Source organism: Aulonocara stuartgranti (assembly GCF_965226115.1).
Source record: "Aulonocara stuartgranti genome assembly, chromosome: 19".
Classification (NCBI taxonomy): Eukaryota; Metazoa; Chordata; class Actinopteri; order Cichliformes; family Cichlidae; genus Aulonocara; species Aulonocara stuartgranti.
The window spans coordinates 10,614,635-10,638,277 of NC_138955.1; the positions used below are offsets into that span (position 1 = coordinate 10,614,635).

General features: G+C 41.2%; 1 protein-coding gene across 2 annotated transcripts in view; it reads right to left on the bottom strand.

Annotated features, from left to right (window-relative positions):
• Positions 1 to 3,409: 3,409 nt before the first annotated feature.
• The window catches only part of efna2a (ephrin-A2a), an 80,533-nt gene continuing 60,299 nt past the window's right edge, over positions 3,410 to 23,643 (bottom strand). The window contains exons 2-4 of one of the 2 annotated variants that reach the window (XM_082515022.1): positions 12,812 to 13,104; positions 7,682 to 7,747; positions 3,410 to 6,158 (exon numbers count right to left, since the gene is read on the bottom strand). In XM_082515022.1, coding sequence (XP_082371148.1) covers positions 6,034 to 6,158; positions 7,682 to 7,747; positions 12,812 to 13,104 — 484 coding nt within the window. In that variant the 3' untranslated portion in view covers positions 3,410 to 6,033. Of the gene's footprint in view, positions 6,159 to 7,680; positions 7,748 to 12,811; positions 13,105 to 23,643 lie in introns of both variants that reach the window. The other variant, XM_082515023.1, reaches the window with a different exon arrangement.

Here is a 23,643-nt window from a genome sequence, read left to right on the forward strand (position 1 = left end):
ACTCATAGAGAAGTGAGCGTTCCGTCAGCACTGAACGCAACACTTAATGATGCGCGTGTCCTGTCATATGACTCCAGAGGAAAAAGAAGAAGAAGAAAAAAAGCGCTGCTCATTTTCCCCACATGAGTGCAGCATTTACCCTTCACCTGGACCTCCCCCCCTCGCCCCCTCGCCCCTCCCCTCTTCTGGGTATTTTACATGAAGACAGACTGTTGGATATTTTTCATAGTGTTTCTAAGCGATGCTCTGAAATCCGAGCCTCTAGCAAAGAATCTGCTGTGTAATTCCCCAAGTTTTATGGTTTAAACCACAAAAGCCTTTTGAAGGTGACTGCAAAGACACCGGGCAGAGTGCCAGCCACAATATCAGCTGACAGTGTCTAAAAGGCAAGTTTTATTTTTCTCTCTAACTGGAGCTAAATATTTTCCCTGTTGGGTCACCTATAGCTAAATATGTACAAGCTGAAAAGCCTGTTATAGCTCCAAATTTGCACAAGGGATGCTCCAACGTTGCCCTCACCAAACTGGCCATGGTGCCTGAATGATTCTTAGCTCTCTCTGCCCATGTATCTTTTATAGAGTCTACATAGCATGCATTATTCAGCAATAACACACGGCCCATCTGGACTCCTGCAAATGTGTTTGTGCATGTGTCTATGTAAGGGTGTTGGGGTCCATAGTTAACTTTCTTGCTGTGCCATTTCACCATTTCACGCCACATCCAACAGTGCCTGAAGAGCTGAAATTATTTCTTCTGTAATTACAACTAAGGTATAATGTGTGCGTGTGTGTGTGTGCGCGCGCACGCGTGTGTGTGTGTAAGAGAGAGAGAGGAAGGTAAGGGCAAAGAATAGAAAGAGAAATATATTAGGTGAATGTGTAATAGTGACTGCAGATGGCACATTGAGGAACAAGCTCTTTCATCATCCTGTTCCTCATTAATAGAGATGGGAGTGCTGCCCTAATTCCATAATTCCTAAATCATGCTAGTTAGTTGAGTATGAGGAGACAAAAATACAAGGGAGAGAGGAGAATAGATTAGCCTATACCCTAATAATGTGTTTGAGAGCGCAAGGAAGCATCAGAAGAGGAGATGAAGGGGGAAAGGGAAAGAGGGGGGGAGAAAAATGGAGATCGCCATCTGTATTTCCTCGGTTGCTTTTTGATTTTTGCCAAAACTAACACCATATAGGCCAAGTTTATTCTCGCCAACTATTGTCCCATGTGTATGGCAGCCAGTGAAAATAGATAAAATAATCAAGTGATTAATTAGATCTGGAAGAGAATACATGGGGATATAAAAGAGCGTGTCTGAGCATGTGTGTCAGTGACATAGCCCTGATTTCTTGTTTCTCGTGATTTCAAGGAGCACATCTGTTCATTTCTGGCGCCGCTCCAGTTGGATCGTACATCCATCTTTCCTCGCACAAGGACCGAGACGTGGGAATGTTTCAAGGCCTTGCTTGATCGGGCTTAATTTAACATTAGGCTAATTCCGCTGATACCTGATACTTGTCAGGACAACGAATTGGCTGACCAAGCGTGCATCTCAATATTCAGAGATAATTTCATTCCCTCGTCTCCTTTTCACTGCAGTCTACTCTTTCTCCATTTGAATTGAGCTCTCATGTGAAGCAATTTGAAGGAAACTAGAGACATCGATAGCCATTAGCCCGCTTTGCACAGGAGGGCCAAACATGGAAAGCCAAAGCTCATCTATTATTCATGTGCCTCAGTTTTCCCCCAAAACAACATTTCTGATATTCTTTTTACATCTCGTTGCCAAAAGCGACAAGTCAGTAGTTTCAAATAACGCTTTTAAAACAAAGCTGATGAGTGTTTCAAGCTAGCACTAGCCCTTACAAACCCCAAAAGGGAAAAGTGCCCATTGTCTGTCTGGCTGTTTATGTCCGGATATGGGGAAAACCTAACAAGCTTAAGTGAACATTTCATTTTGACTTATTAAACATTAAACTTTCTTGTTAGATCAGTCCAGCTGCAGAGACAGTGGAATGGTCACAATCTTCCTCCTCCAACCAGCATTACATCCATGTTTGTTCAGACTTGACCTTTGACCTTTCATACTCAAATGTTTATGCTTTTAGACATTTGTCAGTGTGTGAATTCTCGATTTATAGGTTAAAAGGTCTGGGAAGGGGTACAAAATAAATGTAGGGTAATAAATTGATGAATTCTACAACAATTGTTTTTTAAGTTAGAAAACTAATTCTCATTGATTTACTTTTTGCTTTCTTTTAAACAGTTTAACAGTTAACGCTTACTTAAATGACAGCTTGTGTAAAGGGAAAATCATCATCAATGTTGGTGAAAATTAAAACAAGTCGTAAACAAACGGCTCAAAGTTTCCACTCAATTCCGGCTTATAATGTTATAGAATTTAAAGACAGTCTAAAAATAGAAGTAAAATATTAAGACACACTGTTGTGAAATATTAAGGATTTGAGATAACCCCCTACTGAGATAAACAGCTGAAGACAGTTGCTCAGATGCCATAAAACCAGTGCAGAAGAAGACATCATAAACAGATGATGCAATTAAAACGAGCAAATTTCAAGTGAATTTTGTTTGTTTCATGTATTATTTCTTTAATCTATTTTAATGTAATTTAACTCCTTCTTGAGCCACCTATCTGAACATTTACCCACTGCAAGTGTTGGTCTTGTTTAAAGCTTGAGTGTAATATTTCAGCTTCAGTTTGCATTCTCATTCATTTCCACCTTTAAAAGAAAGAAGGCAAGTGCACAAAAATGAACTTAGAGATACTTGAAATCTATCTGGACACAGCTTTGTGCATAGAGGAGGTCTTTCATCTGTCTTTTGCAAAATCAGAAATCTAGTGGAGTATTTTCCTTCTAAATGCAGTTTAGACCATGGGCATACAGTAAAGTGCAAGTGCAGTCAGTACATGAGATCTCCTTTTATGCTCGTTTCTAGCTCAATGTTTTTATTCTGGGACTATGGTAGTGTGAATAATTTAAAGTTCAAAATAATTTATCTTATACTAAGCTACTGTGAAGCCACTTATTTCATCCACTGCCTGAAACGAGCTCTTCTCTCTGAAAGACCACCCCGCTTGAAGAAAGCTTTCTCCCGATTGGCTGCCCCTCCCAAACAAAAGGTTTTAAAAGCAGGTCTTCGAAGCTCTTATTGTCATAGCCAGATCTGAGTACCTTAAATGATCATTTGAATGATTTCCCCTCTCTACTCATATAGAGCCACGAGTAGAAAAAGCCTGAACTGACCACCAACCATTGCTACAGCATTTACAATTACAAATTGCGTAATAGGTCAACTTCGAAGACACTGCTTGGTTATTAGCACTTGCAGGCCACCCTTCTTGAAATCTGATGGAAACAGAAGAGGAAAGGCTATCAAGTTATTCACTCTCCTTGTTGTCAGCAGTTCAGATTAGCTGTCACATCACTGAGGGAGAAACAGCTGAAGATTGGAGAGGGTGATTTCATCTGAATAATTTCATGCTTTGACTGGCAGAGCTCACTGCTCACCGTCCCACAGCTTTGATGTCAGAGGAAGATAGACTGGGCAAAATAAAGACCCAGGTGCAGTCTAATATACGAATACAATCATCAGCACTTTGGAGGAAGAAAACAAAAAACAAACAAAGTTAATTCACATTTCCACTGAAGAAATTCCACTCACTTGGCTTGATTTCCGAGTAGACAAAAAGACAATCTTTATTTGTGTGTTTCTCTCCTTGCTCTGACTTCTGTGTTTACTTTTGACTGACTTTAATGACTGACGTCAGCGTCCACAAGAACACAACAAACAGAAAAGGAGACAAACTCATACATGACGCTCAGCCCCGGAGGCATCCTACCACTACCAACCATGGATCACAAACCAGAGAAGAAGAAGAACAATAGAAGGACAGCATCAGTGGAATAGAAGAAGAGAAGACACATTTTTTTAATCTTCCACAGGCTATACCCCATCACTGCTTTCCACACAGGAGTAATTAACAGTGATTTTAAATGCTACAAAAATAAGATGAAGTTGGGAAAGAAGTGCTTCCCCTTGTTTGTGTTTTCTTGTGTGTGTGTGTGTATGTGGTGTGTGATTGTACGTGTGTATGTTCATGCCATGTCTTTGTAAATGTCTAGATCTGCATTCGCTCTTCTACATGTCTTTACGTGTGTATATCTGTACATGGGTCATCGTGTGTATGCAGGTGTGTGTTCACAGTGCTTACTCATTATGTTCACTTCCCAACATTAAAGAGGTCTCAGTCCCATCATACACACATGCTTTCTCTCCCCCCTCCCTCCTCTCTTCGCTCTCTCTTTGTGCTGTTCCCTTTATAGTCATGACCATGAATGCTCCCACCATCTCAGAGGAACAGTCTCGTTATCAAAGACTAAACATGTGTATGTGAATGTGTGTGTGCGTATACACCCATATGTGTTATTTAGTGATGCTACCACACACTTACACACGCACACACACACACACACATCTCGCCTCATTTGCCACAGTCTATGCACTTCCCTTATTGGTTTAACCCTCAGACCCAGGACCAGCTTCAGTCAGTGTTTACGTCCATTGTGATCTGGCCTGGGCTCTGAGGGCTGATTTCCAGTCAGTTTCACCCTGTGGGTCCATTTATCTCCGGGCCCAAGCTAATCCATCAACGACTGAAAGCCAGACAGGAGAAACCGTGTGAGGAGAGAGGTTAAATTTTCCTTTTGATGTCTGAAAAAGTCTCAGGGAGAGCAAAGGAGCGGCAGCAGGGTGTTTCTGATTTTCCCCATGAAAAAATATATATCATCATTAGAAACAAGATTGATCTGAAGGTTTCACAGTGGTCATGCAACTTAAGTGTCGCCTCCTTTTCTCACCTGTTCTCCGTTCATCCTTACTTCACCCCCCGCCCCAACTCCCACATGTCATCTTTTCAAATCCCTGACTCTTTCATCCTGCCAGTCTGAGAGAAGGTACTGTAAGTGACCACAGTCATAATAATACAGAAAGACAAAGAGGTGGGTGACCAGTGGTACATTCATACATGAGAAAATCATGGTTCCAAAAGTCACCCGACCCATTCAACATTAGACAGTGCTGAAGACGCCTGTGCTGGCCAGGCTGTGATAAATGCTTTGTTTAGAAACACGAATAAGACAGAACACATCCCACCTGAAGATCTACATCTCATCGAACCTACCCCGAACACCCCCACACCCTCCCAATGAAACAGGCTATGGTTATACTTGTCATTTAAATGAGTTATCTGAGTCTCTTCTAAAACTGCATGAGTTTTGTATCACATTGCAGTGACTCTACACTGGATCTGAAAATATCAACACGTGTAATATTACATTTCCCATATGGACGTATTCATGTAAATCTGTGCTCATATTGTTTCCCCCTTTCTTTTCTGCACAGCCTGAGCCACTGTGCTCCTCTCCTCTATGCAATTGCTCTTATTGTTGTTGCAGCTGGAATTGGTCCACATAGCATAGAATTCCAATTACAATGCAAGCTTGGCCCTTTCCAATTCTTGGTTTGAGGATTGGATAGCAATGTGAGCAAAATTCAATTTTTGTGCATCCAGGCCTATCGCTTAATGCATCCTGCCGTGATTGCATGATTGGAATTGCCCCAGAACGACAAGTTTAATCATAGCCATGGCGATATCTACCCCATCAGTGGCCAAGAGTCAATAGTCAAATCAAAAGGACCCTCTGATATGAGTGCAGAGGCATTTCTCTTGTGTTTTTCAGCTGAGAGGTGCTTTTCCACCTGGAATTCAGGGACCAGAGATAAACGACAACTTCCCAGACAGCTTAAGACCCAGCCCTCTTAGTCAGGCCTGTGAAGGGTGTCCGTGGCTGGGCCATAAAGGATGCTGGCAGTGGGGGTGGTTGGTGGTTGTATTGAGGTGGCGGTGGGAGCGGAACGGAGACAGAGGGCTTCCCTGAGGGGTGGTGGATTGAGAGGGACAGCCAGCCCAGCCCATTATCCCTGGGCGGGAGCTCCATGAAGAAGGAGAGAAGGGTCACAGCCAGTAGAAGAGTCCCAAGAAGAGTGAGGCCAGAGCAGCTAAGAGGGTCATGCACCCTGCCCTCCAGCTTGAACTTCCATCAGTCAGGAAAGGCTCCGGAGAATCATATCCCGACCCATCTGAAACAAAGAAATGAGAAAGAGAAAAAAAACGACAAAACATCTGAACTGAGAGAGGACGCACAGACAAAGACAAAACAATCTAAAACACAGCAAATGAACGAGGGGGTGGATTTAGCCAAAGAAAAATGGTAGACAAGTGAAACGATTACGGTTGGGGAGAGGTGGAAAGCAAGCAGCAAAGCACAAAACTCTCATCCTTTAACAGCTAAGGAGTGGCAAAGGAGGAAGAGGAAAAGAAGACGACGGCAACTGAGCTCTGCAGGGGGTTTAACCAACCTAATTACAGTTTAATCACAGAGACTCAGAATCTGGAGCAGCTGACACACAGACACACTCACAAAGACACACACACTCACACACATGTACAACTGCTCAGAGCTCAATCGAATGACAACATTTCACAGAAAAGATGGAAGCTGCAATGTCAGACACATTGCTTTAACAGCAACTCAAAGAGGAGCTGGAGCAACGACAGAATGTACATTGTTTCAGTAATTATGAAGGAGGAGAGAATTTCCTTTTCCCTTAGCGAGATATGGAATGATCTGAACCTGGAAAGCTGTGTAAGCTGACTCTCTTTTATGAAGCTCTTCAAAGCCATGTCATTATCCAGGGAGACATGTAACTACCCAGGTTTGATTCCTTGGTGGGGTTTAGGCTGGGGGAGGGGGATAAAAATCCACATTCGTAGAAAATACAGGTAGATTTTCAAGATAACGCAAGTATAATGTAATGCTTGCCATACTCTGATCCCCATGTACGCAAGGCTTCTCTTGAGTTATTTTTAAACAGCGCTATCATTGGACAGCATGGCTCACTAGTGTCAGCACTGCGCTCTGCCTATGAGGAAGCACTTATCAAAGGTGTGTTTTTTAGCAAGCTGCACAGTGACGTGGCAAGCAAGTCATCCCTCATCTTCTCATCATCTGCCTTGTCAACTTTAAAAACAAACCTGAAACATTAGGAAAACTTTAAATCTTTAAATTAAACTTCTACTGCATGCAGCTGGTTTATTATTAGATTGCTTTCTGTTTCCTATGAGTGATTCAAGCAAGTCTGATGATGTTGAGGCTTGGTAACATTCTTAGAGAGCACTTTCAGCCGGCTCTGTTCTCTTTCTACAAGGACAGAAGGTCTCCCTCACACCCAGTGTGATGTGATGTGATTTGATGTGAAGTGCGTATGCCACTTTTTGCTTATGTGTGTGTGTATGTGGGTGCACTCTTCTCTGTGCCTGTAAGTGTGTGCTTGCGTCTGCGCACGGTCGTGTGCGCTCGCATGTGTGAATGTGTCAGTATGCGGGCGCGCGCGTGTGTTTTTTCAGCGTGCGTGTCTGTGGGTAAAGGTGTTAAAGTGTTGCCTGGCCGGTCTGTGAATCAGAGCGAGGTCTGTTGCCGGGGCATTCTATCAGACTTCTTATTCCCCCTAATTTTACTTTGATAGCCAATCTGGACCTCTGTGTGTATATGTCATTGTGTGTTTGTGAGTGAGCATGTGTGTGTAGATAGAGCGTGACTTACCTGGAGGTCTGACATACACTTTCAGCTTTAGACATGCCCGCCCCACATGGTTTGGGTGAGGAGATGCTGTGAGAAGAGACATTGAAAGTGGAGATTAGTTTAGAGATAACGTGATTTTTGCTGCTGATTGCAAACCAAATACATTTAATAACCAAATATAAAACAAGATTATTTTGTGTTTATGTGAACCAAAAGTAGATTTGACAGAATTTTTTCATTTTTAATAACTGATATATTGCAAGCCAGTAAGAACCAACAGTATTGTGTGAAAGTCATGAGATACTTTAAAGCTCTTTAGACTTTGCTTCCAAGGAGCCAAACTTTCTTAGAAGTTTTAGAAGTTGTCACGAGCCATAGTTCTCCAGAGGGGCGTACTGTGAAGCGTGATCAATGGCTTAGTGAGCTATGTTGAGGTTAAAGCCAGAGTTTTCAGTGTCACGAAAGTGGCTGTCTTTTTACTTGGCTAAATCATTGTAGTATCTTGTGCTGGGGTATGTTCAGAGTTTTGGTTTTAAATTGGCCACGTTTTCACTGATTCTCGTGTTTACAGCATTCTTTATGTGCAATTGAGATTCTCGGCTGGTGGCATACATTTTATATTTGCAAGTTGTTAAATCTTACCCTACTAAAATCAATGAATGAAGCACAAACTGTGCATTGCCTAATGCAGAAAATGTAAAAAAAAATTCTTGATTGCAAAAAATTGTAAAAGTCTCTTTTACACTGCTGGAACTGGAGCTACTAGAACACAGAACACACACTAAAAATACCTGTTCAATCAGTACAATTAAATCACTTTGATTTGCAGATAAACTTTCCTTTATTAGGCTATAGGACAGTAACTTTGATGATGACCTCCCCTTTAACCTAAATCACGAGGTTTGATACCTCTCTATATATACACAAATACAGATGTGGTTTGAGGACCATAGATATAAACTGAAACTTAAAGGGCTCATGCAACGATAAATTAAAATGCTTATTTTACTGCTCTGTGAAATAAATCCAAAGATGGCTTTACTTAGCATTAGTCTTTTCTCTTATTTGTAGCAGTATTGTGTTGAAAAAGAGTCACAGGACATGTGAAACAGAGAACGGCTTAGTTGATAACCACTGGTGTGATCTCCAATGGATGGGATTTGGGGTTTTGTTGAGCCAGTGCAAAGAAAGAAAGAATGCAAAGAAAGCCCGGCTGTGTTGAATTTCATTTGTAGTAAACCCCACGAAAAGTTCAAAAGACCTTTAAAAAGGCTTTCAGTTTTTTCTTTGGACATGTTTTTTTCCCACTTATTTTTCAGTCCTTGTACCTGAGCATTTTCAGAGGAATTTTTATTTTTAAGCCACTTAATACTGAGCAATGAATTATTTAGGCATTAAAAAGTCACCTAACTCGAGGAACAAACCAGAGATGTTGTGTCTACACATAAAAGATAACTTAGCAAAAAAAAAATTCAATTTGTATCTTTATGCACTTTGTAACTAGCAGCCTGTATCAAAAACACATCTTTTGTTCATAATTTCTTTAGCCGAGTCTACAAAAAAATACCAAAGATAGCACGGTTCATGTTTGCAACAGCAAGGTGGTTCCTGCAGAGCTATTATCAAAACCTTGGTATGCAGCGTGCCCTTAAAAACTTTAATTTAACTGAATATGTCAGATGACATAAAAATGTATCCAAAAGATAAAATTTTTCAGTTAACATGTTAAACATTTGTCACAATTTAGCATTAATCCAGTAATTAATTAATTAACTGTTTTGCAGTTGCAGTGTTTAGAAGTTTAAGCAAGTGCAGAGTTTCATATATTATGTCCTCATACTATATGCTCCCATAAACACACTAAGCACGTTAGGCAATGTAAACAAGTTTGTAAGGGATCACTGAAATTCATTCACACTCACATTCCTAAGGGAAATAACTGACTCTCAAATCAACCTGGCTTGAATGTCTTTGGAATGGGGAAGGAAATCCATGCAAATTCCCCACAGTCGCAGGTCTATCTTGCCGTGAGGTAACAGTGCAAACCACTGAGCCAGCTTGCTGCCCAGATTGAATGCCAAAAAAAAAAAGAAAAAGAAAAAAATGTTAAAAAGTTAGTGTGATTCAAACTTCAAAGTAGAGTAAGTGAAATTGAATCTGGGTTTTTAGTCCCACCTCGCTCCAATGTGAAATAGAGCTGGAGACCCTAAAGGAGATTGTGTCCAAGTCTCTGACCAGTCAGACATGCTGACGAGCACAGCCACCCACACACATACGCAGATGTGTAAAAGAATGTGCTCACGCACAGTTGGTTGCAGAAGTGTGCGTGGAGACCTACTGCCCTTCTCCCTTGAGGAAGCCACAACCCAGTAGTGACCCCATAGAGAATCATGTTTGAGATCCACAGTGCACAGGAAATAAATCTGACCCCTCATTTGCCCTCTCCTCCCTCTTTTTTAGCCCACGACTCCTCCCTCCATCTTTCTCTCTGACCTTCACCTCCTTTACCCTGTAAGGCCTTACCTATAGGCCACTTCCTATCCATCAATTTTTTTCAGATTATCTCCCTGCACTACTTGTAGTGGGCAGAAGAACTTGGGCCTAGCATTAAGGCTTGTCCTAGTGGACGTTTCTGTTTTGGCTTGACTGAAAAAGGCAAAATGGCTAGAAAGGTTTTTTTCCCTCTTCTTTGTTACCCCCAACAATTTTCACCTGTGTCATTTTTAAAAGTCACACCAATTCACCCAGTGACTCATTTTCCCAGCACATCCACAATCTAAAGTCTCCTAAAAACCCATTGAAAACCACTCAGCCTCATCAGATGACAGCTGGGAGAAGCAAGGGGTGGAGCTGACCTGTCAACATGTCAGCCCCATGACAAATACACACACCAGTGTGCACTCACAGGGATGCACTCTCATGGATGTGACCACAAATGCCAATCAAATATGTGCTTCACAAGTATGTTCAGAGAGGACGCACACAATAAGGCACTTAGCGGAAAGGCCGGGTGGTTAAAACGGTCGGCACGTTGTCGTTCCACATCAGTACTGACCTGTGCATGAGTGTGTTTAATGTGAGCATGTGAGTGACGGTGAGAGGCAAGAATGTGTGTTAGCCTGCCAGTCAAGATGATGGACATGGCCTTTCACGGACTCACAATCGCTTGACAACTGACCCCCATGACACCAGGCCTCCCCCCGCAGCACACACACACACACACACACACACACACACACACACACACACACACACACACACACACACACAGATATATATTGAAACACATTCACAAGCATTCTAGTCATGTGGAACACACACTATCCCTAGGGGTCCCGTGAGCACAATACCATAGTCAGCAACTAACTAGAGGGGCCCAAACCATCCCTACATGAGACTGAAAACAGAAGAATGTGTGCTTGTGTGTATGTGTGCCAACTGGGAAAAGTGCATCGGGACATCGGGTGGCTGTTATCGTTGCCTCTTCAGCTCCCTGACTCTCGCCTGCTGTGTCTTTGTGGTTGTGCAGACAACAGACTTGGGTAAATATTTGTAGATGACAACTAGCATTTAAAAAAAGTTTCTTTACCTACAAATAGTCTTAAATGCAAACTTTTCAGTAATGCAAAAGTGTTGTATCTTCGCATTGCGCATTTGTTTTTATATTAATTGTATTGCAAAACCAGTTACTGTTGCTGCATGAGAAATAAAACCTGAAAAACTAAACCTGTTTCAGAATCTGCCTATCTATATCTAACTTTTTTTCTTTGCTTAAAGTCTCCTTGTACTCTCAGAATGAAGACAATATCACTGTAAAATGAGAATCACTATCCAAGGACAAAAAAACTCCCTCTATAACCTGACCTGAAACTGGTGCTACAGGACCTTCTTCCCATTATGAGTCATGGTGAGAATGCTCCATCTCCTGCTAAAAAGGTCAAGGTCAGTTTTTCAGCCAACTGTGCAGCGATAATGTAAGGAGAAATGAAGAGACCGTCAGGCTGCATACTGGCAGAATTCCACGCAGTAAAAAAAAAAATCTTTTGGACAAAATAAGATTTTTCTTAAGAGAATCTCAAAGGTCAAGTCAGAAAAAAAAGAATAGGATGACTTTCCTGAGTCGTTATAGCTATCTGCTGGCAAACTGAATCCTGCAAGAGCAAAGTATTTTCTCTAACACTGCTGACTGACATGTACTTATTAAAAATTAAACTGATCAAAAACGAATGATGAGTTTACATAACTCATCAAATGACTGTATGGTCATTTGAGACTGACAAAGAAAAATAAAATCAGCCAACCAAACAAATGAAAGCAAAAAAAAAAGCCAAAAAAAAGCATAAAACAGCATACATAGTTTTTTCAATTGCTTTTGGTGTCCTTGTCATTGTGCGCTCTGTGAAAAACACGTTTCATCCCAGGTGGTTTGGATACTAAAACAGACAACTGCAGCTCCTACAGCATAAAAAGGAAAAGTGGTGCTTTCCTGTGTTTGAACATTGACAGTAAAGCTTCCCAAAGTCAATTTAATGTTGCTTTTCTGTGATTACCAACTGATTTTGCACTAAACAGTCCGGATGCGGTAAATCCATCCCACACTGAGAAGTTGAAAACAATGTTTAAGAGTAATTTGAAGCTACTATATGTCCCACGCCTGCTGGGGGAATGATAGCTTTGTTCAAAAAAGTAGTCTCAGGGGGGTAATACTAATACATCACTTGTTGAAGTGAGGAGAAACATCAATAGAGCTAATATAAAAATGATTACAAACTACGCCTGCTGACATTTTTACCACTTTGCCGAGCACACCACTTATGATCTCGACAGAAGCAGCGAGATGCGCTAAGAAATAAAGTGAGGGAGGAGTGAGAGGGGCGAATAGGAGATGGAAGGTGTATTTGTGCGGGCTGTGTTTGAGAACCCTCTCAATCAGCTTCTGTTGATTGCATATTTATATATTGTTTACAAATGCAAATTGAGCAGGAGACAGACACACACACACACACACACACACACACACACACACACACACACACACACACACACACACACACACACACACACACACACACACAGATAACAAACATCTTTACCTGCACACACAATTTCCCCAAACACAGAGAAACACACTCTACTTGGCTGATAACCTACAGATATAGTAGTACTCGTGTCCAGGCCTGAACTCAAAGCCCAGGGAGAAAGGAGTGAAGAGCTGGAACTTCTCTGAGAAGCGCAGGGGCCCATCGGGACCGGTGGGACGGTTGCACTCCCAGCGCTTAAAGCCACGCATCCTGTGCTGGCAGGAAGTGTAGCCCTCATGGTTGACCATGAATAGGATGTAGCGCTCCATGCGTCCGTGGGATGGAGGCCCCTCGTAGTATGGACAATAGATGTCTAGATAGTCATTGATGTTCACTGCCACCCTGTACTCTCCATGCCAGAACCTGTAAGACACAGAAAAAAGGAAACATTCTTCATGAATAAAAAATAAGCGAACAGACTCAGGGATCTGCGCAGAATCTGTGAGGAGCTGTGCTTTCTGTGGTAAAATGAGACCGTGGAAGACTTACGTTTTAAGAAAAATCTTTATATTCCTGAAAAACAATCGATATTTACTACAATTTCTGTATGACTGCACAGCACAAAGGAAACTATCTGCCTAGCGTAGTCATCCGGTGCAATGTAACCATATGAAATTGTGCGATTGTTGGAACATTTTTGTGTTTCCACATCTTCAGAGGCAAATCAAAGGTCGCAGAACAACACTCCTTAGAGTTTCCATATATTGCTCAAGGACACTGAAACTGCTTTTCTGATTTAAACCACCTGAGTCAGTGAAAAGAAAAAAAAATCCTAGAGGGCATTTAAAAAAACAAACAAAACAATATATTGTTAAAGCCAGAAAAATCAATGATGATCCCTCTGGCTATGCCAGTTTAGCAACCAATTTTATTTTAATAAAGCTCGGTAAACTACAATTTATGGGAATTCGAGGCATGTTTCAAATACAGGTTTTTTTTTTTCCAGTCGGCGTGCTTGAATGAACCTTGTGGTATGATACTTAAGAGAAGTAGGTCATCGTGGTAGAGAGCACACATTGCTGTTGTAGGTGTCCACTTAGTTCAGCAAGCATGCAGATCAGTGAGGTTGGCATCATGAACCGAAACAAGTTATTAAAGAAAAAAAAACTATTGGTATTAAAACGCTCATCCTGGAGTTTCTACACTGCGGCAGTCCCTTATAATATTCATAGAATGCAGGTGATATGGAAACGCATGAGATGCTGGCCCCTTCATCCTTTTTCAGCAACCTCTGCTAGTCACTTTTAATACATTAAAAACATATGGCTGCACATTTTCCCTTTATAATACAGGCTCTATTTATGTTTATATTTTGGTGCCAGTGCTGTTTATAAGAGAACTGAACTTCTGTTTACAATCTTGAAGTCAGTGAAGTGAAACAGTCTCTCTTTAAAGGATGAGGCTGGAGATACTCTATATTTTTGTTATTGTCAACAAATGCAGATGAGGACTAAAACCAACAGCGTGCAGCCTGCCTCTCTACACTTCTGGATTTCCCTGCCTTGTTTTTCTATAGACATACATTTCAAATAATGCACGGTGTGTTTATAATGAATCGTTTGCATTTGTTGGAGGCTATTTTTTTGTTTGCTGATTAATAAACATGGCAACTGGTGCTGATTGCTCTGGGATGTTTATATCAGCAGGACAGAGTATATGTTGACTCAGTAGTTAAGTTAAACAGGCAATGAGTTAAGTTGAGTTAAGTTAAATTAAAATAAAATGTAATGTATTGTTTCCTGTAGGAAATTGCATTTAATTCCTTTCTATTAGTAGCCAATACCTTATGAAAGAGCACAGCAGATGTGTTTTAAAAAGCAGGGCAAAAATGAGCTCTGTAGAGTAAAAGTATAAACATCTTTTCAGTAAACCATCTAACATTTCGATGCATTTTTAAATAGTCAGTGCAATATCCATTTTATTCTTTGTGGTCAAGTAAACCTGTCGATGTCTGCAACCGCCACGTCCTCCGGTGTTTTTCATTACCTTCATTATCATCACCACAGCTACAATCAATTCAATTCCAAATGTACCACCTCAAGTACATTTAAAATTCATTACACCGCGTTATCAAATCTTGTATGTCGAAGCTTGGTAAATTTGAGACGCAGGAAAATGTCTTCAATCAAATAAGCATAGCCTAAACAAAACCAAGCTGTCGTGCAATCTAGTTGTCACAGACAGCACGCACACAGGCGGCTTGGGCTTTTTAAACAAATTCATCATTTTCTCCCTCACCTTGGCAGTAATTGATTGCCTAGAATGAAGACATTTTGGTCTAAGCACTCTTGGTTAGTGGGATATTTAGCTTTGGGACAAATTATCCCTATAACGGGAGACCTATCTCTCTCCCAGAGGGCAAATCAGGAAGTGAGTTAGATGTGAAATGAGCGTCTTCATGCTTCGGTGCCCTATCAGAGTGCGTTTTGCAGCTTCTAAAGGGATCCTTGAACAGATCATTTAGAGGCATTGATCCACCAGGGAGCTCCTCTTGGCTCTCTCTGCTCCCAATCAACTCTTATTAACAACTAAAGGGGGAAGGCAGAGGGAGAAACAGAGGGAGAGATGTATAGAATGAGAATAAAAAGCCTGAAAGCAAAGAACAGAAGGGGTGAAATAGAGAGAAAAAAAGGTGGGGGAGGAAGGGAAATATGTGCAAAGCTAGAACAATAGAGAAGAAAAAGCAGAGAGAGGAGGGCGACAATCAAATATGGGGTAATGAGATTGCATGAAATTAGTTTAGAATAAAGCTGAAAAATGAGGAAAGAAAAAGCAGAAGAGGAGATGGAGGCCAGATGGAAGAAGAGCAGATGGAAGAGGAGTTTTCTATATTTCATTTCAATTTATATGACTATGGTTTTTCATCTGAGACAAATGTGCTTTGCCTATTGATTGTGCGCTGATACATTTATGGATGACTACCACTTGAGCATTAGTACATTGGATATGCAGCAAAGTACGGATGTGTGTGTGTTCATGCAGGCAAGCATGTGTGTGTGTGTGTGTGTGTGTGTGGCCGGTTAAATGGTAGCATGGCAAAGTGGGTCTCACTCGGTGAGGATGCTCAATCCAAGAAAGGGCTAATGTGCCAGGATACATTAGGTTGTATCAGTGCCCTGCCCTGCTCCTGTGACACTGTCTGCATTCCTAATTTGCCGAGGCGAGCCGAAACCGTGTGTGCAGGTGAGTGGGTGAACGTGCAGGTGTGCCACTGCACTGTGAGCTGTTAAAAAGCGCATGTTGGTGTGTGTCACAGTTTGTGTGTCCCGTGTCTTCCACTCTCAGGCTGCGTGTCATTTGGAATTAAACACACACACTGCACTAGCCAAAAAAGACATGGGAATGCACTCACATATAAGACACGGCTCTTTGAGAAAGAGCTGTGTGTGTGTGTGTCTGTGTGTTATTGGTGTTTTTAATGGGATGTCTTTGAATCTGTATGTGCGTATATTTCAAAGCTGTGAAAGCAGTGATATAACAGTATTGTGCAACATTATATTTAAAGAACTCATAATAAAAGCTGACATTATGAAGCTTCATAAATGTTTCTATTTATGATGTAATTTATTTGCAACTTAAGTCTTGAAAATTACATTTCGCTGAACATCAGGGCTTTAATTTCTTAGTGTTATTAGCTCATAGTCAGAGCACTGTAACATCATTGTTACATCTGCAATAGAACAGTCTTTTAAACACACTTCATCTCTATAAGCGGGCATCTTCTTGTCCCTTATTGGCAAAATCTGCCAAGAAGAGCTTTATTATGAAATGTTTTGTGGTTTCTAATTGTTGTTTAAGTACCATTGCGCACCCACGTTTGAGCAAGCCTAGGTTGCATGCAGGTAAACTGTTGGACAAACCGACAAACAACACATAGTCATTTCCCAAATATCTAGGTGCAGCTTGAGTCCCGAATATTAACACCCAAATGGTTCAGTGGTTCAGGTTTAGAGGCTTAAACCTCTTTAAATATAGTCATTACTGCTTTTTTGAAGGGTGCGCCATCAGTTGTGACATCTCTTCGGCACCGTTGTGGCTTGTGCCTCTCGATTTTTTTGTGAGACAGACAGTGTTGCTAGTTTGTAAACACAAGAATACAATCCTCTCAGCTTAAAAGTATCAAACTTTGTGAAGTTTCATACACAATATTGTGATGGCTTTTGTTTGCCTGTTTCGACTTCTTTTATTCCTTTAGTGTGGAGTTTTTTTTTCAAAGTGTGGACACCGATAATTCAGGAAAAGACTGCAGCAAGTATGGCAAACCTCATGGGGAATTTCTGGCTCAGCTGTGGTAGCACATTGGCAGTCTATTAGCGATCCGTGGGCAGCTTCGGACTGCTCATCTACCTGCAGAGAGTATCTGTTGTCAGATGGGGGCAGTGTCAAAAATATGTGGTACAACCAGTCTGTGTGCTACTCTTGCTTGTGTTGTTGTTGGCCATTCAGTGGAGAAAATTTAAATTATAAAATTTTTTCTTGTGCTTCTCTCACTCCTGATGAACTCCGCTGTCACTCCCTTCCCTGTGCCAGCCCATTTGTCAACCAATCAGCATTAGATCAACCCACCACCCTTTTCTGTACGCTCTCTAAATAGGCAAAACCTTTCTCAGTACTTATTACTCAGGTACTGCTTGCAGTTACATAAATTAAGCATCTGCACAAACAGTGACTGGGCTATGCAGAAGGATCTAATTTACAGAGTTAGTGAACTGGCTGCAATGAAAACATCAGAGCTACCTACACATTATACGTACAGGAGCAGCTGCACCATGGAAACCCATGCCATGAAGCTCCTGATACACAGTTTGGAGGCTGTTGTTAATGGCAGAGGAGATTTGTAGCTCTGCAGTTACTGAGTCAGCAGAGCTTTGATGACTTTTATGCACTACGCGACCATGCGCTAAGTTTCTGTGGTTCCTAAATGCCTCCACTTCTTGGATCATGGAATATCTTGGAGGGAATTTCAAGTGACTGAACAGAAAGCAGTATGGATTGCACCAATTTTCATAGAGTGTCTCATTTTTGACAAACAATAACTCCCCCCAACCCTATTTCATCATAATAATTCAACATTTGGCACAAAAGAAGCTTTAAGGTAGCTTACAACAAAGTACAGAGCAAAATTATAAAGTTTCACTAATCCTTTTACTCATTCAGTGTAAACTTTTACAACCGGTACAAGAAATAATGTCCATGCTAGTTATTTTACGGCTGAAAAAACTTGATTATCTTTCATTTCCAGGGAAAGATATGTGTTTGTATTTGTAGCATATTGATAATTAAGTTCTGAAGGGGTACAAAGATAAAGATTTAAAACTTTATGTTTTATGCTTTTGAAATTAAGCAGTGTCTATGAAAACACTGTCTTAAATTATGCCTGTTAAACAGACTGCTGTTGGAGTGCATGTTGTTTAGTACATGGTCTTTTCATATTTTTTTTGTTCCGCCGCTTGAAGCAATTTCTTTCTAATATTGTCTGTGTATGAACCTGAGCAATATGATATCATTCATAATCCTCGGATGCCTCACAAATTCTCCTCACTCTCTCAGTGCAATTGAATTGTCTGGTGATGTTAGCCAGACGCAGCTGAAAGACTTGGCTTTTGGCTGATGGCTCTCATCTGGATATAAAAGGATCATTCTGAGGCTTGGACCATAATCAGTGGAAATGGATCTGCGTTAAAGTGTTTTATGGTTTTGTGTGCACATATCAGGATGAAAGAAAATAGAAATGGGAGAGCTTAAAAGTTGAAATAAAAGATCCAAACAAAAAGGGGACGAGAGAAAACATGTCTTTGAGGTTTTTTTCTGGATGTGCGTATCTGCTGCAATCGCAAGTTCTGTATTTTTCCATACAGTAGTAACTGTACTCCTGCGTGTAGTGGCCACTCTTTAGTATTCTGACGACAGTGAGTCATCAACATCCTCTCTCAATATGGCTGTGATCAAAGCCTCTGGTTGGAGAAGCCTTGGATGTTTACCATACCTGCCTGCGTCCTAAACAGCAGGCTCCATCAACCACCAAACATCAAAGGATGCTTCTCTCTCTCTCTCCCACTATGTCATCCCACTCTCATTCTATAACTTTCTCCTTTTCTTTAGCTTTACTTGATCTGTCTTTGTCACTCCCACTTATGGTGCACTCACACCGTGGCCTGCAAAAAAAACAAAAAACCCCAGAAAAACCTCTTTCTTCCGTTCTTGGTCTGTCAGTCAAATTCTGATCCAGTTGCTTTTGGTAAAAATGGCTCAGAGGAGAAAAGAAACTGGCTGCACAAACCCGCAAAAACTACAGGAGGCACCATTTCAAAATACAACGTCTTCATTTGGTAGACACTTCTCGACACTGGATTTTTGGACACTTCTTCACTTCTTGAAATAACTTATCGCTTGATTTATTTAAGGGAACAGCTTTCAGATTTTACTGTGTAAACAACTTTGTTTTCCGTCTGCATGCTGTTTTTTTTTGTGTGTGTGTGCAGCATCTGTGCCCAAATAAAGTGCAAAGCATAGGGCAGTCAAATTAAGCCAACTGCCAAGTGACAGAACATGCAGTTCCTCTAATGGCAACCTGAGGCTGACTAAGGAATTAATTCCCCATAGACTCTTATGTTAAAATGCCCAACTTATGCCAATAAAATAACACGTTTAGAGCCTTCATGCTATAGTTAATTTTCCATAACAACTGTACTGGGTATGATTATTATTATTTTTGTTATAAATAATCATGATAGCTGACTGCTCTCTGCTGAACATCATCACTGCTTATTCAAGCCAACGATTTGAGACTCTCAACCACATTTGTGGTGTATGTTCATTTTGTAGCATTTCTAATGGAATTATCCAACAAAGAAATATGGCCTGCTGGGAGACGGACAGTCGCTCATATTAGTAGTAGTAGCAGCAGTAGTAGTAGACAATCAGGCCAACAGGTCTAGTATTTTATTAGTCTGTTACTGAGACTAACTTGCAGGTACATGTATGTGTCTTAGTGAGTTGCACCCATTCAGCTTATCATTGCTGCTTGCTATCTGATAACTTGGGATCTTTACCTTACAATATAAAGAGGCTTGAGGAGACTGTTGTTGTGATTTGGTGCAAATTGAACTGAAGAATTAGGATGAGGATGTTTGGGCTCTTTTAGCGTTACGGGGCAGAGGATTTATGAGTGAATCTCTGCTTGGGTTGCATCATGTGTAAGAATGCACATGATGCAGGTTGTCTTCATCTGAAGTGATGGGAATGACGTGTCAACACATGTAGCAACTCTAATGTTAAAATGCGCAACTTACACCATGAAAATAAGACAAAAAAGTTTTTGGTCTTTGTAGATACTTTTTCTGCACACAGGTGATTTTCTTTTTTTGGGGGGGGTTGCAAGCAGGATAGGTGGAAGAATTGGATTTGGCTCAATTTTTAAATCCAATTCACTGTCACATCTTCAGTCAACTCAAAAGTTGTTGTCCAACTTTAGTTGCCAACTCCTATCTTGACGCAGTTTATCACCATTCTCTCATTGAGAGTAATGAACATCCGGTTTGCTCTCCTCCACACACCAGCACAAAGAGACTCCACAGTATTGCTGCCTAACCCTGGCAAATTCTGTGCACTGTTGGCCAAATGAATATGTGGAGTCTTTTGAATGTAACATTTCATATTCAAAACAGGCACGATTTCACCTCATTTGGCTTTCTGGCAGGAAGAAATTGCAGGCTTTTGTAGACGTGTGTGGCTGAAAGTAGCCTCAGTTATGTTGCTGTCTCAGTCTCCTACACCATAACTCCAGTCACTCTCAATATCTCTCCAATTAACTCCACATTACTCTCTGTTTCTATCTCTCCATCTTCATCTTCTCCTGACTTTACTCTGTCTTTTCCTCCTTTTCTTTACTTTCGTTCCCTCAATCTTCATCTCCAGTCACTTCTGCTTCATTTACTCCCTGTCTATTCTTTCTTCTTCTCCCAGCACTTTCCTTTCTGGAGCTCAGCTCCAGCATCTTTTGACATTCTTGCTATCTCCTCTTTTCAGTCTTCGCGACTGTCAACGCCCCCACCCGCCTCTTTTCTCTTCCTGTTCTCTCCTTTGTCTTAACTTTCTTCCCCCATTATTGTATTTTTATTCCCTCACCATGGCATCATCTGCTTTCTGCTCATTCTGTTTGAATGTTTAAAAGGACTCCTTCATGCACACAGACAGACACACGCACACATACATCATCCTCTGGCTAGGACTCTTTAGCTGCTTTTTTCCCCAGCATGAGGTGTTCCTTTCTCATGCTGTTGTCTTCTCCTGTGTCTCCCATCGCATTGCTGCTGATGCTTAGATACGTTAGGAAAAGTAAATATGGTACCTCCCTGGAAACAAACACACTGAGGCTGACATATCTAGACATTTCCAACACATGGATGTATACTATAGCGTAGAGTACAAGCTCATCTCAACAAAATAACACATGTAACACTGAAAGCATTAATGCATTCAGTATAATGTAAAGCCAAATTAACACAAATCGAAGTACTGGGATTCATAAGCACAGATGTACATGTTTAATTATGCAGATTAGCTCTTGATCCTCACTTCTGTGTTAAACACATGCAAACAGCATGGAATAGAGCACATAACACACACATGCACATCTCACTGTACATGCACCGAAGCCAACATGAAAAAGAAACCATCAAAAGCCTCAACCCACAACTGGCACACACTCCTGAGCAGCTCAAACTGTGTTGTTTTGACAAGTTCCACATCTGTCACTCTGAATAATGTCGCCCATAGATCACTGTGGTGACATTCAGCACATCTGAAAGGTTATTATGTATTTCTCCAAGACAGGCAACTTAGCCCCCCTGCGGATTAAGTGCTGCCTGTGTCAATCCCTGGGAAATTCTTACACATATGTACACATACACACAGTCAGACATAAAACAGGCTGCCCATCACTCACATATGCACATACAACCCAACGCCCACTGACTGGATTAACATAACAAACCTTGTTCTTGAGCCCCCCACCCGGGAAGGATAATTACCACTTTGGTGATGTGTTTGCTAAAAAATACACACAAAAAGTAAAGACAGAATAGACCCGATGGCAGTCAGATACAGAGACAAAGCCACTGATGGATGGGCAAGCAGGTTGAGTTAGTCAGACGGACAAGATGAGAGCTCGGGCACACACGGTATTTCTGACAAGCTGACAGGCAGAGTGCATGATATGCCTATATCAGTCTCCTTGTTTTCTGAGGGGCATTCACCATGATGCAGCACCAACGCTGGCACTGTCGACAGCACAAACAGCACTGGGGCTCTATTGGTATCGACAAGGTTGGCTCAAAAAGATGTACGAATGAAGGAGCTGATGGCTGGTGTCCAAGTTCGCCAATGGGAATCTCTCAACAAGGGTGGGGAGCGGCAGAAATGTCACGTATCCACAGAGTCAATGTTTAAAGAAGGGAGAAGAACTGGCTGACATTTTTTATTCCATCAATACTCATGCATTCTTCAAGGTTGAGTTCAACTTTTTTTTTTCTGACAGATTGGGGGCCATCTTTGGCTGTCATTAAAACGGACCGCAAACATTTTGTTAAGAATGATGAAAATAACAAAGTGTTTCCACAAAAATGGCCAGCCTACATCTGGCCAGAGGTATACAGTTTGTCTTCTGGGAGTACAACTATAAAAACCTTTAACTTTATTTTGTACATTTATGATTTTTTTACACCCCATATTCTACAAAAAACCTTTCAAGTCTGGCAAGCAAATAATATCAATTCTCCATGATATAGACTTGGGACAAATGTGTTTACTGTTTTAGCTCAATGTTGGTGTAAGAACCTTCACTTTAAAAGTTACAGATCAATTCTTTTCATGTTTTTTTTCAGTTTAACCACCGAGTTGCATTTAGTCTGTGCTTGAGGAATACTACTGTTACTTTCATATATACCGTAAACAAAAGGTTTGCAGTGTTTTTCCGCTCTCAGATTTCTGCCCCGATCAACAAAGTGATTATGTAACTGACTAGTTTAGCCAGTTTGACTTATTCGCCTACCAGTGGACTGATTATCATCTTTCAGTGAAAAAAAACTGTCTGCCTGACAACTACTTTTACACCAGAATAAACTGATGGAGTGTCAGACTGACTGACATATTAGCTGTCTGCCTTGCTTTGGCATCACCCTCTGGCTTAAGGATCTTCATCTAATATGGATGGGTTGATCCAGATTGACGAGGTGAACTAATCCATGTAGTTTGGGTCAAAGCGTTTGAGCCTCTGTGGGTTGCGAGTCACAGAGGGCAGAGAGAGCGAACGGGGAAAGCTGGTGTATAGATTGCTTTGCAGCATCTCTAATGAGTAATTAAACACTTGAATGGAGTCCAATTAAGATACACGCTGTGTATGCTGGCGAGCACGCGCACACACATAAATCCATGTGTCGACATGCAGGCAAACATCAGCATGTAAACAAAATCAAAGACACACATACAGAAGCGTGCACACTCATACTAATAGTCACACTCCTATGAGTAGATCAAAAATAGAAACACAAACACACACGTGTGTATATATATATACACACACGTGTATATATATATATATACACATATATACTAAAGCACACGCATACACAGACTCAGGTCTCGCCACATTAAGTGGAGCCATATGTGCTGAATGTTGTACGTGGTTCAGCATGGAGTGAAGGTCAATGCTGTCTGACTCTAATAGCGAGCATCTCTTTTCTGACTCCTCTCCCTCCTCCCCTCAATTTCTCTGATTCATATGTGTCTGACTCTCTGCCTTGATCTCCTTCTGGTTCCCTCCTCAAAACTCTCTGGCTTTCGTTCTGTCCACTTCTCTTTGTATCAATCTCTCTCTCTCTCTGTCACTTGCTTTCAATTCAA